Raw genomic sequence first — 20,376 nt, forward strand, 5'->3', positions numbered from 1 at the left:
TTGGTGACACTACAAGAACAAGATTTGGTTGGTACGTGGCTTATTTTGCATCATAAGCCCGTTGATGAGGTTTTAAATACAATATTATAAAACAAAAGATCAATTATATAAATCAAAGTTTTTTGTTTTATTCCTTGACCACTGATTTGGTTCTAATTCTTTAGGTCAACAGGTGATAAAAGACCATAAATGGCAAGACTTGATTTATTTCGAGCCCAAAACATTTCAAGACAAATAATTGAGAAGGATTGGGGTAAAAATGGCAAAGTGCGTCGCATTTAAGGTTAAACAATTGAAACATTTTCAAACGATAAGCACGCAACTTTTGGATTATTGAATATTTGAATTATTTAATTAAAACTAACATGGACGAAAACCTCACACAAATATATACTAAATAACTATGTACAAATGTACAAAAGCTATATAGTAGTAATTAAGACTTGCTAAATAACAAGGAAAGAGCATCAACAACTACTTCAGAAGAAAAATTTAGTAAGTCAAAACTGTTCTGTTTTTTGTATTAAAAATGATTTCTACTAAACATATTTTTTTCACAAGAGTTTTGACAATTTATAGATCCTTGTTTTATTTTACTTATTTTGGTCACTTTTGATATTTAAAGTACAATGTTATTTTCTTAGAAAAAAAAAAACATTTATAAATAATCGTGTATCCAATCAAATATTCATATGTTTTTATCATCACAAAACTAATACAGGGCACTGTCACCAAAACTCATACAAAAATGCTAACATCTGCATTTATGTCCCAAATGTAAATACAATTCATTTGATGTTATTAATTTAAACCTAAATATTGTCCATTTCACTGTTTTTTTAAATTGTTCAATGAAGTAAAATTAAACTTTAGCAAACTGGTTGATTATGTTGGCCCAAATTTCTTCAGCATTATAAAAAATATCAAGTTCATATTATATTTAAAGAAAACAAATTTATTTAAGTTTTTCCCAATCTTCTATATGTGACGATGAGCTTAATAATTTTTGAATGTTATTCTTCAATTCTATTTAAATACAAAACAAGTACAAAGAATATTAAAAATATTAAACCAAAAAGAGAAAAAATGTCTCCATTTTGTTGAAAATGCTCTATTTGTTAATTAATAGATAAAAAAACGATTTTTTTTTATAACAAGCGCTCACTCAAAGGGATAATACTACCTATTTTATATAGACACAGTGTGAACACTAGGAAAGGGAGACAGAGTGTGGCAAGGCAATACACATTCGCGTAGTCCGACTAAACAACGAAGCTCTGTACTTGACAGTACGACTGAAGTTGGGCTCGAGGATATATTGATGAGAATTCCCAGAAGTGCGAGTATTACGGTTGTACTGTTTATTCTAGAGTTTATTCTATTCTATTTTTCTAGAGCATAAACCGTTTAAATAACGGTAGAAGAGGGTGAGACAAGAAACATTTCGACGATGTTCAAGCGATGTAAATGATCTTATGATGGTAATATCACCAATCAATCTAAATGCTCTACAATACTGTCCAAGAGGCTTAAGTAAGTTTGCAGGAGCACCAGGCGAGATATGGGAGTTATACTCGAGCTTTGGACTTATATAAGTCTTGTAGAAAACAGCTCGATCAGAGGGGGAGAAAAACTTCTTGCATCGTTTTAGAAACCTCAAACATCTTGCGGCATTTTTGGCGACATCACGTTTCTGATCATTCCACAAAAGGTGATTGGTGATACACATACCGAGAATACGGAGATGTTTAGTCTCCTCGATGGAAGTGCCATCTATGGATAATGGCAAGGGGGTATATCTCGCTTTAACGATACAATACAGCATTGGGGTTTCGAAGCATTAAATTCCACTCGGATTTTTATTCCCCATTGTATAGTGTTCTTTAGGTCAGAATTTTATAAGTTTATCATATTTTGTCGTTGCAGTTTCAAATCCGAAGAAGAAGGATGTGAATCTCAAAACGAATATGAAATGCTAAGAGTATTATCGTCAGCAAAACAATGTATTGGATTAGAAGTTGCAGACAGGAGATCATTAATAAAAATAAGAAAGAGTGTTGGAGATAGAACAGAGCCCTGGGGCGCACCAGCATTTATTTTGTGGTTTCGAGACTTAAATCCATCCAATAAAACTTGTATTGAACGATTCGAAAGGTAATTACTAATCCAATGAAGGAAAGATTCATGAAACCCTAAAGCACAAAGATGGGAGCTTACTTCTTCGAAAACGACAATGGAACGACCGCACTATTGATTCGGAGCGTTATAGTGACATGATAGCTGACATTTTTTTGCCTGCTATTAAAGAATACGACTTGAAAAATTTGTAGTGCCACATGCCACACCACAATCCGAGCGAATATGGCTTTATTCCATATTGGATTTCCTGGCCTCATAATTTATCGTCGTGGTGATATGAACTGACCATGCGATTTGACCCCACTGGGTTTTTTTTTGTGGGGCTATGCAAAAAACCGTGTTAATACAGATAAACCTTTAACTCTTGAACACTTAAAAATAAACATTCGTCAAGTTATGACTGAGATACCGCTCAATATGTGTGAAAAAAGAGTCAAAAATTATCCCAAAATAATCGACGCTTGCAACAATTCACGTGGTGGTCATTTAACAAATGTATTAATTGACACATATTGTCAACGTTTAAATTTTATAATACAAAAAAATATCATGGAAAAAAATGTTTCATGTATGCTTTAATTTACTTTACTTTTCAAACCGCAAAATGGATAACCCTGTATAAAGTGAGGTAAAAATAAACTGCAAAAACAGCAGCTGTCATATTCTTCTGATTCTGTGTCAAAATTAAAACAACAAAATTGGCGTCGAAATAAGTCACTTTACAATTTTAAGAGCTATTAGAATTCGAATCATCCTAAACTAATTAAATATAAGAAAAACCGTCCCTTGGCTGACAACCGAAAGTTATGCGATAAGTGTTTTCCTTAGCTCAAATAAACTGGATCAAAAATGCTATCAGTGTTTTTTTTTTTTTCAGAATAAAAACTATTTAATTTTTATGACCCTGATAGGTCAACCCTTTACTTTCACGATTTGAGAAAATAAAATGGTTTTTAAAGGAGCCGCGAAAGATGTTTTGTGATGTAAATCAAATCAAATCAAATGGGGTGGCGCAACAGTCCGTTTTGAACCAGGGCCTAGTGACTTACAACTCTCAACCATTCCTGTGTGCGAGTACTGTTGTCAGGAATGGAAGGGACCTACAATTTAAGGCCTAATCCGAACGGCTAGTTTGAGAAAGCACTTTTTCATGACAAGAATTACTCTCGAAGGATTTGTCAATTCCTCGCAAGAGGCAGTACCCGCGAAAATTAATTTTTTAAATTAAGCTGGCACAGGAAGGGATTGAACCCAAGACCCCTTGCATGACAGTCCAACGCACTAACCATCATGCCACGGGTACTACTTCGTGATGTAAATAGCTGCCAGTTAATATGTAACAGTTGACATTGAATTCTTTACATCAAAAATTACTTGAGGGAATCTTGGAAACAACTTTCAATAAATATTCTTACATAATCTGGTTTTACTTGTCTCCAAGTTGTAGTTTATAGTTTATGAAAAATAAATAAATACAAACTATTTTGTTTTTTATTTTAATTTTTAAAATAACAACTTATTTTTAATATTATATTTTTATATCTGCAACAAACTTCTACATCATCGAGCGGAATTCTTTTTTTTTCCGCCCGATGATGAAGAATCATCTCCGTAACGCGTCGCAGATAAAAACAATATGATATTAAAAATAAGTTGTAATATTAAAAATTAAAATAAAAAATAAAATAACTTGTAATTATTTATTTATTTATTTTTTATAAAATATTCTTACATTTCTGACACATAAACTTCGATGGGTGTTCATCATAAATGCTTGATCAGAGGAACAAAATTTGCACTTCGTTCAATGACTACCGTACTCATCTGGTCTAAACATTATTAAAAATCCTTAAGGATATTAAGTACCCACACTTAATGAAGGTTATTGTTTGCAAAAACAAAGAATTTCTGCAATTAAGTTAGAGAGGAGCAAAATTTCGTTGAACTATATCAAAAGGCTTAAGAATTCATGCCAGAACTAATTTACCAAACTTAGCCAAAACTGATGTAAATCCAATACAGTAACAATTTTAATTTTAACGGTTAACTCAAATAAATATTACATTTTTTCTAGTAGAAAGCTTTGCAAATCGGCGAAAGAAAAACTGGTGGTTGTTCTTGGATAAATCTTTTCTCAATATCTTAAGAGAGCAGTTAGTTCCAAAAGATGGCACAAAAATTTGCAATATTTGGAACAAATGTAAAATGTATTTTCAAAAATGTTTAATCGTGTTCAGTTGAAGCGGAGTAAACGAATAAGAACTAAAGGCTGATTTTTTAGCTATTATCTTTTTGGCAACACAGTTTCAAACAGCTGACGCACGTTTTGCGTTTTTTTTCACTGTCAAACATCTTCAGTTTGGTCTATAATTTAACCATGACTCGTCTTACAAACGAACAAGGCTTGCAAATTATTGAATTTTATTATTAAAATGCGTGCTCTGTTAAGAAAGTTCATCACGTGGTTCTTCCAGCAGAATTATCTACTTTGGAGTGAATATCACCCAGAAACATTGCAAGAGCTACCAATGCATCCAGAAAAAGTCACAGTTTGGTGCTGTTTATGGACTGCTGGCATCATTGGACCGTACTTCTTCAAAGATGCTATGTTAAAGCTCATTTTTATAAAGACAATCCCGTTTCAATTGACGCATTGAAACATAACATTGAAGCATTAATTCAGCCGAAATGTTGGAAAGAGTATGCTAAATTAAGACTAAGCGGATGGACCGTTTGAAGCATAGTAAAGGTAAAAATTTGCATTAAATAATCTTCAAATTATTAATTTATACAGACCGTACCATCGATTCAAAGAAAGATTTCATGAATTTTTCTAAATTTTAAGTGAATTTTTTTAAAAACTTTTCTAAAACTTTTAAAAAATCACTCTTTATGGATCAGTTATTTAGCTTTGAATGTATGTTCTTAACATGTTTTTTAAGAAACTCATACAGACTGGTTTCAAATGGTTTTTACTTTTTTACAAAAATAAATTAGACAGTTGAAAAATACTTTGTGTTAACTGTCCAAGGCAATCTGCTGAACAAAAATTCAAATAAAAAAATCTGTCCTTTAGCAAAGTTTTCAAATGAGTTTCGTCAGGATTTTGTAAAATTATAAATAGTGTGATTTAAATAAGGAATTTGATTTAAATTAATTATTATTTTTATGATTACATAACGTATAAAGTCGTTAAAAAATTTTCAAAAAGCGTTACTTTTATATAGTTCTTTCTACAGCGTTCAATAAAACTAAAAAAGAGACAAAGAATTCATTTTAAAGTTACGAGAAGCTGGAACTAGTATAAAATCCAACAAGGAGGTACTCGTATATGTTAAAATAATATAAAAGTTCTGTAAAACAAAAACTATGAATTTTGTAATTTTTACCTTTTCAAGGTTTCTACCTATTAGAGAAAATAATTTGTTCAATAAAATTAGACTTGTTAAGTTTTTGGGCTAATATTATAGTAATTCACCAAAGCTTGCCAATCGAACCCGTCACAGTTTTGCCAGGTTAACATTATTTTTTCCAATAAAATGCTAAAATACTTTGATGCCTATGAAAACAAACATTCAATTCTGTCATGTCATGAAGCAACATCTAAGTTATTGACATGTCTAAAATAATGTTTGCAGTTATTTCAAAACAAATAAATCATTAAACCTCTGTAGAGATTTGCTGATGAAATATTATATTATCATTATTTTTGTGAATAGATTTCTGTAATTTAAACAGTTTATTTAAAATATATTGATTTTTTTAATTATGGTTCTTAATTACTACAAAAAACTCTTACCAACAAAATGAGCACACAATTATTTGAATATTTTACCATATTCGGTAAAATTGTTATTTTATACGTACCTGTAAAAAAGAAAAAAAATATATTAAGTTAATAATTGAATTAAAGTATTTATATATGTAAATAAATAAATTTGTATATAAGTTTGGTTCAAACAATAATTATATTATTCATTCTAAGGGAAATATCAAACATTTTATAATTATTATTGTCATTCATTGCTTTTTAAAATCTACAGAAGGCAAGCATTGCATTTTTTTTTATTTTATCAACTACGTGTGTAAGTATGGAAATGTATGTGTGAATATTTTATGTTGTTGTTGTTGTTTTTTTGATGCATTTTTATATGATCAAGTTGGTAGAAAGGTATACGTATATCTTACTTGGTATAGTGGTGTGTTGTTATAGAGTGTATTACTTAAAACTGTGTGTTTTAAATGTTTTTTAATAAATGTTATCATTCCTTGAAATGCAATACTCACCTTTATTGACTTAGTTAAAACATTAAAGAAAGTGTTAAAATATTTGTATTTCAAATTTTCTACAAGACAAAAATAAAATAATGATTTTGTCTTATGTTTTAAAAGAGTTAATTTGGGGTTAGTTGAGGCCAGACAGAATTAATAAACTTGGTTCAATTAAAAAAATAGGCTTTGTTTATTTGTTCAAATGTCCAATTTTGTGGTATAAGTTATTTTTGTAAATTTGTGATTAATTACTTTTCTTGTAATGTACACAAAAGAAGTGATTCTAAATTGAAATTTATAATTCACGATTTGACTTAACAGTGAAAAAATAATTGCAAAGAAATTGGACATACGCTTTGGTCAAACAAAAGAGTACCCAGATACAACTAATTTTTAATTAAATGTCTGAATCAGAAAGGAAGAAGTTGGAAGTTTTAAGACACATATTTAGAATGCGAGATTATACGAAAAATATTTTAAATTTGTTACAAAACACAAACAAACAATAAAATTGTTTAATTAAAGTACATTCAACCTTATATGGAAATTTGTTTTTATTCAATATACTTCGAAATTGGCAATATTTTTTAATAGTCGTATTAAAGAACTAAAAAATTGTCTTTTGGTTAATTTTCTAAAAGTAAGTATGTCCTTAAAAGCCAATTGTGTTAACATAGGGGTTCAAAAAGGGAGAAGAAGGGGGCCCATTAACCGTTTAACTCATAAGTTTTGACACATGTTTCTATCTTCTTTTGATTTTGGGCTTTTAAACACTCTAGCTCCAGAGCCAAAATATTTTCGATCTGTTACGTAGTTAAATTATTATCTTTTGAAGTACCTTTAAATCCATTAAGGTTATTTTTAAGATTTAATATTTTTGGTAAAACAGATTGAAAAAATCCACCAATCGAAGATAGTGCGTATACGGGAACTCAAACTGGATTTTTTTCATTTATTTCAAAAAGAACAAAAAAATGAATAAAAGCGTACATTTTTTTTTCAATTTTTGTGAAGTTAGACTCTTTGAAAAGAATTTAAATTCCTTTTTAAAATTTTGGAGAATTCAACGTACACAGAGTTAATAATTTTCAACAGAACTAAAATGGTAATTAGATTAAGAATTAAGGTTTAGCCAATAAATGCATGATTACAAAATTAAAGCTGAAACTTTGTACATACAAGAAATAATTGAATCGGTTTTTCAAAGTAAAGTGTAAATTGTGTAATGTGTTCCGTGTGTTTTGTATTATTTTCCTGATATCATATTTGGTTGGACACAACACAAATATATTTAAAGCACATTTAACATTCAAAATCAAAATATTAATGTTTATTGATAGTTATCACAATACAAAAATACACGTTCTATGTACAATAATATATTATAAGTTTTTGTTAATTTTCATTAAAAGAATTTGTATTATAATCTGATTCGAGACCATATAGAAAGCCTATAGATTTAAATTTTAAGGAATTACCATATCTATCTATTCTATCTATATCTATATCTATTGCTACAAATATTGTAGTATTTCACTCAAAAATGAAATATTTCTTTTGGGTTAAATGTCTTCATATTTGGTCTTAAAACTAGGAGCTCTTTCCTATTATTAAGTAAATGTATGTTTAAATTTTGTAAATCAAAAGTTTTGTTTGCAACTTTAAGTCATAAAATAATATTGTTCTCAGATATTTGGGTAAATAGAATAAAAAAAATTATGTTTAGTTTATACTCGAAAATTTAATTTGGTGGAAACCCTAGAAATAATTTTCCAATAAAAAATCAGATGTAAGAGAACTCAAACCTCTTCTACAATTCTAAATCAAGACTAACTATATTGGTCTATACAGAAATTAGTTAGGCAAATATTATATTTTAAATAAAACACAGATTTAAAAATTTGGTGTATTTTTTTCGTACATGATTATTATTTTTTCTTTTTAATTTTTAAAACTTACCCTCCTGCAACAAGTATCATCTGCATATTGTTATTTATGTGATGAATCCATGTTTTTTGTGATATTCAGTTTTGACATATTTTTGATGCTTCTACATAACATGAATGACACTGACTTTATATAGATATATATAATAAATATATATATAGGTATAGATGTATATTAAAAATATTTAAATATATATAAATATTCATCATTCGGTGCGGCAATTACAAAACAATACAACTTGCGATATTGCATATTTAAAATAAAATATATTTTCATAAACATTATTATTAGCATATATATATTTTAATTGTTGTTTTTTTTTTTAAATTCAGTTTATGGACAATGGAGAGGTTTTGTTTTCAATTTTAATTTTTTTTTGTATTTCATTCCTGACATTCACAACATTTTTCCAATTTTACAATGATTAACAATCATTTTGCGGATAGATGTAAGAAAAAAAATAATTTTATATTTAATTAGGAAGTTAAGGAAAAATTAAAATAATGCACGAGAGAAAATTGGGATAATTTGATTAATGATAATTGAAAAATAGTCAAGCTTAAATGAGTATGAGGATTACAAGAAGCATTAATAAATACATGCATAAGGCTAACAAAAAAAAACATATTTAGTTTCAAACTTTCCATTTTTAATATCATATACGTATGTTTAAATTACAATTGTTGTTTTTACTTTTTTAGGTGGCTTAAAGCAGATTTAAACCTCACCTGGTTAAACAAATCAATAATACAAAAATAGTTTTACTAGATCAACTTAGTGCAGTTGAACCTAAAAATAGCATTTAATTAACGGAAATTGTACCTGGCTGTGAGACGGTTTGGGAGTTTTAAATCAATTACTTCGGAATTTTAGAGTTACTTTTCGAATTTAAAAAATGATGCATCAAAAATCTAATTAACACAGTTTTAAACTAAACCCTTCTGATAAATATTTTTTTGCAATGACCCACCCTAGAAACGTTTTATCGGTTGGAAAAAAATAATGACTACCTAGGAAATGATTCCAGAGCAGTAGCTTCCTCAAAAACTATTATAATTAAAAACAAAATAATTGATTACTAATATTATTCTATCATAGGTCTTTTCTAAGACCATAACACAGTTCATTGACGCAGTGATTGTGCAATACACACATTTGAGTCTTGCCGAGAACTACAAAATATTAATTTGGAGGCAGAGTTCTGATGTGGTGCAACCTTTAGAAAGATACAACATTATATCCCGAAGATCTACAAAACTTGACTTTTGCGATGCCGTACAAGAAACTGACTGTTTTTTTCGGACAACAAAACTTTTGTTTATATTTTTTTTCTTTCTTTATCATACACCACCGGCTCGGTTGAAAGAACTTTTAGCACGTTACCAGAGTCAAAATGTAGCTAAAATCAACAATGATCGCAGATCGTTTAATTGTTATAATTAAATAACCTCAAAACCGTACTTTGTTATTTTGTTATTTTGGAAAGAGAGGAAAAATCATAGAAGGTGTACTCAATAGATCTGGTAAGGACCAAAGTTTCTTGGCCTTCATATAATGATTTAAATTATATAAATTATTGATCCATATATGTATGTATACATAATATTTTTAAAAAAATTAACTCAATAAGTTTTCAAATGAGTTTGCCTCCCCTTATCAAAATCCTGCGTATGCACTTTCTATTTGGTTAACAATTACAAATCCTTATAGGGTAAATAAATGCGTTTTCCCATCTTAAGCTCATTTTCATATTAGCTCTGCTATTTTTGAAGGTAAGATTAGTAAAGTTTTGTTTTACATCTTATGAATTGTCAAAAATAAGATAACTTTATTAAGATAACCATTTAATAAATTAAAACCAACAGTTGGAGAATTTTGTTTTTCCATAAAAAAAACTTCATTTAAAAAAATGTTTACGTCTTAAAATTAAATTTACATTATTTTGTATAAAGTACAAAACAATACAATTCAGTAAAATTTTAACTAATTACACAGAACTACTGATAAATATGCAGAATTGTATCTTAAAAGATTTTGAAAATAGTAAAACAGAGTGTTTCTAAACATAAATCTTTATGTTTTGGAAACACAACCATTATTATAATTCAATAAAACGTTTTTGGTAATGAAACTACACATCATCTTGAAATATTTAAACTTAAAACAATTTTTTATTATTTCAAATATGCCAAAATATTTTTTTTTCGGACAAAATTATTTTTCAGATCGAAAAATCTTAAAATTAGGCCATACTATTTCTTGATAAAAAATATGTTATTGCTTGTTTTCACTTCATATTTGAGATTTGGAAACGCTGATAACTTTAAAAGTTTGTAGGGCAAAAACATTTTTGAGATGAGCACTAAACTCCTAAAACGTAGACAAAGGGAAGCCCAATAATTTGATAGTTCCAAAAGTTGGCTGAAAGAGTTCAGAATTTATTAAACTCATTTAAAAAAGTTATAACCAACAATTTGTGATCGGTCATTTTTTGTTTCACCAACTACAAGTTCTTATTTTACAAACTTTTTGGAAAGATTTCTTTGGGGCATGTTAAAAAAGTAAGGGAATTGAACAACATTCTAAATCCTTAATCTTTGCAGTTTCAAGAGCTTATCATCAAAAATGGCCTAGGCTACATACAAAATTTTCGAATAATAAACTGACAACCGTGGTGCAATCTCTATGCACCAAATGCATAACCAAACTGTTGACTTGAATATTCTATGGTTGTCAGAAACTCCTTCATCGTCTTTCATCCCCCAGCCGAAGCTATTAATAGTGCTGCCTTTTTGTTAAAAAAAAGTTCTTTTCATTTAAGTCTCTACTGTTTATGGTACAAGATTTAAAATAAATTCCTCTGCCTTGCAAAGACTAACATGCATTTTTTAATAAAGTTAAATAAATACATTTTTATTACATTCTGCATCGACCAGATCTGCCGTTCCTATGCGACTTTTGCAATCTTAATGAGAAAGAAGATGTACACCACTTCATTGCAAGATTTCTTGTTTTGACAGAGTTTCGTTAAAAATATTTTGGAACAGCTGTGTTGGAATTGGCCGAAACATTGGAAGTTCTGAATGGAAAAGTAGGCTGTAAAATTTTATATAAATATATTGCAACCGCATTTTGCTATAGGCAACGTATCCGCGAAGGAGACTTTTAATAAAACAACTAGGCTAATTATACAATTAAACTTAAATACATTGTTAATCTGGTAGACGGCCACTGCCCAAACCATATTTAACTTGTGAATAAAGTATGATAATTGTTAATTTCAAAACCATTTTTCAAATAAAGTTTTTTAACTAACAAACTAACTTATAAAGTTCAATATAGCTCTAACATTATATTATTGATACGTGACCTTTAAAATTTTGTTATTATTTAAAGACCATTAGTTTGCCTTCGTTGCAAGGACATTTTTTCAAACATTTGAAAAAGAAAGAAACTTCTAAAAGAAATTATACTTAAATTTGTGCCTTTCTTCCAAAATAAACAAATAAATAAATTTTGTATAAAATTTATTTTCTTTGGTTAAAAAGTAAGTTACAAATTAGTTGTATTTTAAAATGTTTTTATAGCTTAGTTTTATTAAAAACGGAATTTCCCAACAAATTTCATTTTGGTGGAATCAATTTTAAAAAAAGGGAACTAGTATTCACAAATTTGTAAGTTTGTTTCTTTTCAACATACTTAATGTGGTGGGGCCAGCTGTAAGTAAACCACTGATTCACAATATTACAGTGACCAATTAAATTAGAAGACATGCATGTGGAAAACATGTGATTAAAAAGAGGACATTTGGCTCTGAATTTACGATTGGTTTCAAAGACTTCACTTATGTTTGATTTAAACTTCAATAACATTTATTAGACCTTCATATTAGAATAGTAACAAACAAGCCGTGTTTTCGAAATAATATTCAAAAATATTTGCCGCAAAACTATCTTTCGTTTAATAACCAATGTTGCAACGAGACTATATTTTGGGTTTTGTTTCGCCTTCACGACACAACTTTTAAGGCTTCCAAAAGACGAAACTTTATATTCCTCTTCTTCATAGAAGAAGTTGTGATAATTCTTCTTTGATTCGTGAAATGAAAACATGAAGCTTATCAAAAAAAATTAAATCCCTTTGGATATTTTCGAAAATAATAACATCGGAAAAGAATTCATTCAGTAATGTTCAATGTAATGTCTTTATTAAATTTGTATGTTTGCGACAGACGAATTGAATTATGCCCGATAAGATCGAGACGAGGCTCTGTTATACAAGAGCAAGACCGAGACAGGACTGACACTTTTCGATTATGAAGAGACCAAGACAAGGCTAGCAAAAATTATACATTAATGGATATCATAAAATGGTCCTATCTTAGCTTAAGTTTAATAAACAAAAAAAAAACCCTTTCCCATAAAAAAGTACTTTTTTTCAAAATTGTAAGAACTTTTATTTCTAAACCAAATATATTCAGACCAGAAATTTACTTCCCGAATATAGATAATCTAATTGATTGCAACAAAACTTGGTAATTTTGTCGATTCACTAAATGTGTATGTGTTTTTGATTGTTCTTTATTTATTTCAAAATTGGAAAGTTTAAAACTTTTTTTCAGCATAAGTTTACTCTAAGGATGCACAAGCTTTAACTATTATCAACAGTTTCTTTTTTTTAAATTATTTTCATGACAACTAACAATTCAAAAAGAAAAAATAAGAATGTATGTTCATGCTGGAGCAGGCAGTACATTGACTTTAAGTCACAGTAGATAAAATGGTAACAATACAAAAACTACACAAAACCAAAACTACCATATTAAAAATATGTATTTTTTTAAATGAATATTGTGGTTTATGCATAAAAGAAAACAATGTATCTATTTAATATATATCTTTACCGAGTTAATTTGAAAAATCATATCTGCCTGCATGTGAACACAAAAGCCCAGGCACATGGCGAAGATGACAACAATGACAAATAATGCACACAATATAGTTTTGTTTTCTAAACGTTTAACGGTACACAACCAGTATGACTTCTCTATGTTTTTATTTTAGTTTATGTATGTAACGGTATGTAGACACTACTGACTGACTGACTGACTGATTGTAGGAGTATATGATGAGGAACTGCATGAAGATGTGAAGATGTGCTTCTAGACAAGACACCGATATTAAAATAAATGTATGTGACTTTGATGTTGTTGAGCATATTTTATGTTTTGATTATTGGTTATAATTTATAGAAACATACAAGTTCGTAAGTTTTGTATGTTTATTGTATTATTTATTTCTATAAAATTATATGATTTATTTAATTGATGATGTTCTATATAGATATGTACTTTTTGAACTATACAACTAGTATTTTATGGAGCAAAAAACAACGAAATATTTAGTATGTAATAAATAATGTTTCTATTTTATTTACTTAGATGATGACTTATTAGTGCGTATGATAAACAAAAATTATAGGTACAGAACAAGGAGAAACAGAAGGAAATAAGACTAACATTATTCGTCATTAACATCCTTTTTCTATCATTTGTGTCAAAATAACAATTGGCGTATTCTCTCCAACAACGAAGGGATGCTGTGTTCTTTCTTTTATTTAATTTTGTATCCTTAAATGTCATACACGACGACAAACTTGTTAGAGTTCATGAGAATTGCATTTTTGTGACGTAAAACAGTATTTTTTAAAAATTTATTTATTGGAATGATGTGTGTTCATAAGATTTTTGTTTCGTATTTTTTTTCCTTAGCTTTTTTAAAATTCAAAGGAAACAGATATCCTTGCTGTTTTGTAGAAAGGACAAACACATACACTCATCGCAAACGAAACGTACAAAGAATGAAAAGAAAGTGAAGTGCGATTTTGATGTCGATGTCGACGAGAGAGTCTACATACAATCTCACCCGCGCGCCGATTTCAAACGCGTCCTTTTTGAATTCGCACTGCCTCGACCCATATCAAACATACCGAAAAGCAAAAGCACATGTCAGCTTGGTGAATTTCCATTTTAAATTTCACTTGCTTGCTCTGCTTACTCTATACTCTCAGGGTTTTTCTTTTTGCATTTTCCGCTTTTTCTTTTTCTATTTGTTTTTGTGTTGTGTGTTTTGTTTTATTGTTGTTTCACTCACGGAAAACGATTTGTCTCACTCTCTCTCTCTCTATTTTGTTATCTCCCGGAACTAATATCCTTTTTGTTAGTTTTCACTTTTCACATTTGGCACTCAACGGACGGTCAGTGGAATGAAACTCACGGGAAAACCACATTTTTCATTTTTCACTTTTTATTCCATTTCTCTTCTTCTACTTCTTTTCTATGATGCACATGCATTTGAAGGTTATTCAAGGGGTGGCAAGACAGAAGTAGTTGGAGTCCAACCAGCACAAGTATAAATTGTTGTTGGTTGGTTTTGTTTATTGAATGGCATTTTACTGTTGTTGTTGTTTTTATTTATTTATTCGTAATCATTACAGAAGTAGAAACATTGTATATTATAGATAGGTATATCTGTCTGGGTTTTAAATTTAATTTAAATGGCAAAGGAACACACATAAACACTCACACAGTAAGGATATTTCTATAACATCCTTTTTTACTCTTCTTTTTGTTTATTTATTTGTTTGATTTGTTTTATTTTGTTTAAGGAAGATTGCAAGTTTTGCAAGAAAAAAAGTATGGGAAGAAAGTATATCACATATTTATCTTTTCTTTATTTGTACTTAAATAATTTATTTATTTTAGTTTTTACAAAGCTTTAAATTAAACTTTAAATAAAATTTGGCAAGTAGTATTTCATAACTTTATTTTTTGTATACGAAAATATTCTTTTATTTATTTAATATATAGTTTTTTTTCATAAATATTTAAATTTAAGACGGAAGAATTGTATTATTTATTTCAAAATGTTTTTTATTGCACAATTTATTTCGTTGAGTTTTTGTTTTAAAATTAAGCAAAGCGTAGTAGAAATCATATTATTTTGTTTTATTGTTTTATATAAAGAGTATTTGTTTGTGTTTTTTTGTTATGAGAATTTTTTTAAATAAAAAATATATTTGCTTTGTTTTTTTTATTTAGAATTTATTTTCCATGGAGGTTTATTATTATTATTGTTGTTTTTTATTGTAGTGAAGTTTGACAGAGAAATTATTTTGTTTTTAAGGCAGTTTGGTGAATTTTGTATTATTCGTATTTTTTAATTTAACAAAATAACATTTTGCAGGGTATGTAGCATTTTTAAATAAGAATCTCATGTAGACGTGTGTAATTTTGTTTTTATTAATATTCTTTGATTTATGGACGGGTTGTTACGATATTTTTTCATAATTTTGTTTTTGAAAATTTTGAATTTTTATTTGGTTTTATTGTTTTGTTTTCACTTAAAATATAGTTTGATATATTTTGGTTGTTTTTATTTTATTTGAATACAAAAAACTTGTGTTCATAATTTAAGTTTTATTTTTGATTCTTTTTTTGTATCACCCACTGTTTTTGCAGGATATGCATTTCATTAAGAATTTATTTTCTATTTTCTTTTCTTATCCACTTTTACTTTAAATACAAACATAAAAGAAGCAATAATCATTGTGATCTATGTCTATTATTTTTGTTTTTGTTTTATTTTAATTTTCAAGGTTATAGACTTTCTGTAAATAGTATGTATATTTTTGTAATATTGTTTTGTTTAGTGTTATTTTAAATTTGTTGTTTTGTTTAATCAAAATTGAAGCAAATTAACATTAAAGCTATATTTAACACAACAATTGCGAGTATTTAGGTGAGATTCACAACAGAATAAGTAAAATGGAATAGATATTTTGTTATCACATTGTTTTTGATTTATTTATTTTTTTCTTAAAGTTTTTATTGTTTGTTTTAGAAACAATTAATTAAAGGATATTTAGTGGATTTTTAATCAGTCACAAGTTCAAGAATACAATTTAAAACATACAAAGAAATAATACACAGCCACACACACCGCACACCCATACATTTTGACACAGATTTTGTTGTTGCTCTTTATATTTGTTTGTTATATTTTTCGCTTTATTCGTCCTTGGGTGGAACTTGTCGTTTTTTTTATTATTTACTTTTCTTTATCCTTTCTCTCTCTCTTTGAATTATGTTTCTTCGTTTGAGCAAAAGAAGAAACTACAACAACAACAAAAACAGGACCAGTTAGAATAAAAGATATATCTTTAAAAAATCCACCACAAAGGCATTCGCCAGACGAGAAAACCGAAAAGGATAATTATTATGAAATAACTTAGCTGAATTTAAATTTAAACTAAAAATGCACTCGAATTAGGAAAAGGACTCAAAGGATTTGAATTTAAAACTATTTTCGTTCACAGATGAGTTGCAAATTGAATTGTTTTCCTTTTGCTTTGGTAGATTTTGACATGAAAATGCTGTGATGGCTGGTATAGTGTCCTAGGTCTCCTGTTGGTGTATATCTTATGTAATATGGGTGAAAAAAGGATGTTCAAGAACTTCACCACTCTCTTTTTTTGTTGTTTAATTTCTCAAGCAAAGCAACAACAGTTTATTCCGAGGAGATTTCGCACTGATATATTTTATTGTTATTTTATTTAAAACATTTTGGCAAATGGTACATTTGGTATTTATTGTAACTTTAGGACACTTTTATTTCAATTTCTTGTCTGTGATTTAAAAAAGGACTATCACACTCCGCAACAAAATCGAGAACAGATCGTACAGAAAGGACGGACAAAAATGGTTTTTGATTTTGATTTTCATTTTGTTGTTGTTTAATTTTTAAGTGTTATGCAGTTGAGAACCCTTTACGGTAGACAGAAAAGAAAAACCAAAAATAAAACAGGATTGTATATTTTATTATTGTTTCTCGGCGTAATCGTCGTCGTCGATGTCGTTGTTTTTGCCACTGATGGGGGAGAACTCTATAGCAGCTCCATTGGATGACACTCTTGATATCGAATATTATATACAGACTAGAACGGATGTTGCACGATTTTCACACTGCTGATGAAGCTCAAGGATACACTAATAAGCATATAGACACCTATAGTAGTTTAGTAGTTTATATTTTTGTTCACATTTTGTTTAAAATTGGAAAAAAGAAGATAAATATTTATGTAATAGGTATTAGAATTTTAAAAAATAAAATGAAAACAAAATCAACTTTATCTTTTAGAATTTGAGTTGCCTTGCTATACGTTCAGATAGTCTAAAAGTCAGAAGTGTGTACAAAGAGTAAATCAACAACATGCCGAAATGAATGGCAGTGCGCTTGCTCCATCTAGTGGGGAGAATTTATACAAAACACAACAACACACTAGCAGAGCGGCACCACCAGATAGATGTACTAATACCATCATGCCAAACCAATATCATCTTCATTAACTCCAAACATCATCATTATTAACATCATTATGATCGTCTTTCTTTCGACGTCGACGTCGTCGTCGCCGTTGTCAATATAGGAACCTAACGGTACTCAGAATCAGAGTGCTATTTCTTTGGCGGGCTATGGTAGACTTGGGGGTGTTTAACGGTATCTATCACACACAATATGCGTGAATAATAATATGGGTGTGTGGGTGAATTTTAAATGCTCCTCTCAGCTGGAAACAATGAGTAGTAAAATTATTGAGTATCTTTCTTTTAGATTCAGATTCTGGTGCTTTTGTTTTTGTTTGGTGTTTTAACCGATTGAACCGATTCAATTTAAATTGATTGCACTAAATACTCGTTTATATATATATCTAAAGATATACGCGAATATGCTCTACTGACATATTTTTATCCGAAAAGACCGACCGAGACATTGGAGGTTATGGAATTAAATTCACTGATTCTGTAAGGGGTGTTTTTTTTCAATGGGGGTTGATTTAAGTTGAGAAATGGAGATTAATAATTATCACCTCCCATGGTCAACATTCAATTTTTTCACTGTAACAGAGTGCATTTAAATGCATTCCGTTTGATGTGATTTTTCACAGCTTGCACAACAGATACAAATTTTGAAATTCAACAAAAACACACACAAACACTTCTTTTGAAAAGGAGAGTAATTTCCTGTGGAAGGTGTTATACAATCTGCTGAATTTTTTAAGTTGCACATGTAGCTTATGTACAGTGCATGAGTTGTCACCTTAAGTAAAACAAAAATATAAAAACAAAAAAATATATAAACGAAACGAATAAGAGTCAGCAAATTTAGCGACGTGTCTTTTGATTTAAATTATACAGATACTGTATATTTTCTCTTGTTTTTTGGGTAAATAATTGATGTATGTTCGTACTTCAGAGAGGATCCTGACACGACGGTATCTACCTAACTTGAAGTCAATTTAAACTATCACAGCCGAACCACTCTTCTGTGTATATTAGGTTAGCAAAAAATTCCTCAAAAGCACCTTGTGCACGTCGTCGTCGTGTCGTCCAAATAGAATTCCGGTAATAAAAAAAACACAAAAAGAACAACAACAACACCATAATATCGAACGAGGAGAGGACACAAAAAAAATTGTCATAAATAAAAAACAAACAAAACAAAAATCCGCAAAAGTTTAGCTGCAATGGTAACACTTCTTTGCCATGTTGCAAACAGAACAGATGGACGAGGACGAAGAGCTACCCCAGACTTCCCAACCCAATAGAATTTGCCACCCCCTATTATATTGTGCAGATACAAATATATAGAGATATCAAGCCTCTTCCTCTATGCACTTCTATAAATGGAATGTTTTGGAACTTCTTTTTATGCACTGCAGCATATATAACTAAAGGATAATTTTATTTAGGATATCCTTATATTCTTTGGAATGTTTGTTTTCCGCCACCTTTTCGTTCCATAGCTACTAGAACTGTAGATATATAGACAAGACACCCCATAGTCATTGCTGCTGCCCCGCCAACAACGCCATACTACTTAAAACTAAAAACACCTCCACCGCTTTACCACTGCCACCTTTGCTACTTGTGTTATTTTTTTTTGTATATAAGTGAAGTGGAGTCTCTATCTTCTAGACTCTTGCCAATTTGTGGTTGCACGGTGATTGGGTGCCAAAGTCCACAATAGCCACAATAATAAAAATTAAACAATAATTTTGGTTGTGTTTTTTGTTGTTTTATTTACTCATTGTAATGAAAATAAAATACTTAATTCCATCCATGAAATTTATAAATAAGGATGTTCAGAATTTTTCTCATACCTTCATATAGTATAAAAATCAGGTTAATTTTATATTTTATTGAGGCTTTTAGTGAAATAAGTCATGTTCCTATCTTATGGAATCTTTTTTATGAAGATTGTGTCCGAATTATAATAAAACCCCTTGTTGGAATAATGTAAGGTGACCATTTGCTTTTCTTAAAAACGAAAGGTGAATATCTTCAGGAATTATATTTTTTTATTGCAAAAACTTAATTTTGCAATAATAAGTTCACTGTACAGTCTTAAAAATAACGAAAACTGTATCAATCAAGTTGTAAATTATTAATATTCACCTTAACGTCTTCATCGCCTTCGAAATTTTTGAAAAAAAGTTTTTATTTTATGTTAAATTATTTTATAGAGGTTTTTATATTTAATAATTTTTTATAAAATCGGAAATGAAAGTCGAAATAGATAAATTTGATCTATAAAGGGTGATTGTCAAATTGAAAGCTATTAAGCTGTGACGAAAAAATGTGATAGACATATTCCAATAAATATGAAGTTTCTGTCGTAATGTGAATAGAGCTACTATACATTTTTTCCCTTAAAACACTAACATTGTTGTGACTCACAAAGCATTCGACATTCGAAAAAAAACAAGAAAATTAGGAATATTATCACAAGAAACCCTATTTTGCACTTTTATTAATATATTTTATAGGAACCACTTAATATTTTCACCATGGCAACAATCAATTTTGACAATTGTAATTGTCTATTAAAAAAACATTACAATAACTTATCACCTAAGCCGATTCGACCAACGCATTTTTGACAGTTTTAATCTTTTGAA

General features: G+C 29.0%; 1 protein-coding gene across 9 annotated transcripts in view; it reads right to left on the reverse strand.

The window, feature by feature from the left end:
• Nucleotides 1–20,376, reverse strand: part of LOC129948548 (potassium voltage-gated channel protein Shaker) — a 190,817-nt gene that overhangs the window by 72,640 nt on the left and 97,801 nt on the right. Inside the window, exon 1 of one of the 9 annotated variants that reach the window (XM_056059607.1) lies at nucleotides 13,877–15,085. The exons of 7 other annotated variants lie outside the window; for them this stretch is intronic. In XM_056059607.1, the coding sequence (XP_055915582.1) occupies nucleotides 13,877–13,878 (2 nt within the window). In that variant the 5' untranslated portion in view covers nucleotides 13,879–15,085. Of the gene's footprint in view, nucleotides 1–8,370; nucleotides 8,462–13,876; nucleotides 15,086–20,376 lie in introns of those variants that run through there. One more of the 9 variants, XM_056059606.1, reaches the window with a different exon arrangement.

This window comes from Eupeodes corollae, chromosome 2 (genome assembly GCF_945859685.1).
Source record: "Eupeodes corollae chromosome 2, idEupCoro1.1, whole genome shotgun sequence".
In the NCBI taxonomy this organism is placed as follows: domain Eukaryota; kingdom Metazoa; phylum Arthropoda; class Insecta; order Diptera; family Syrphidae; genus Eupeodes; species Eupeodes corollae.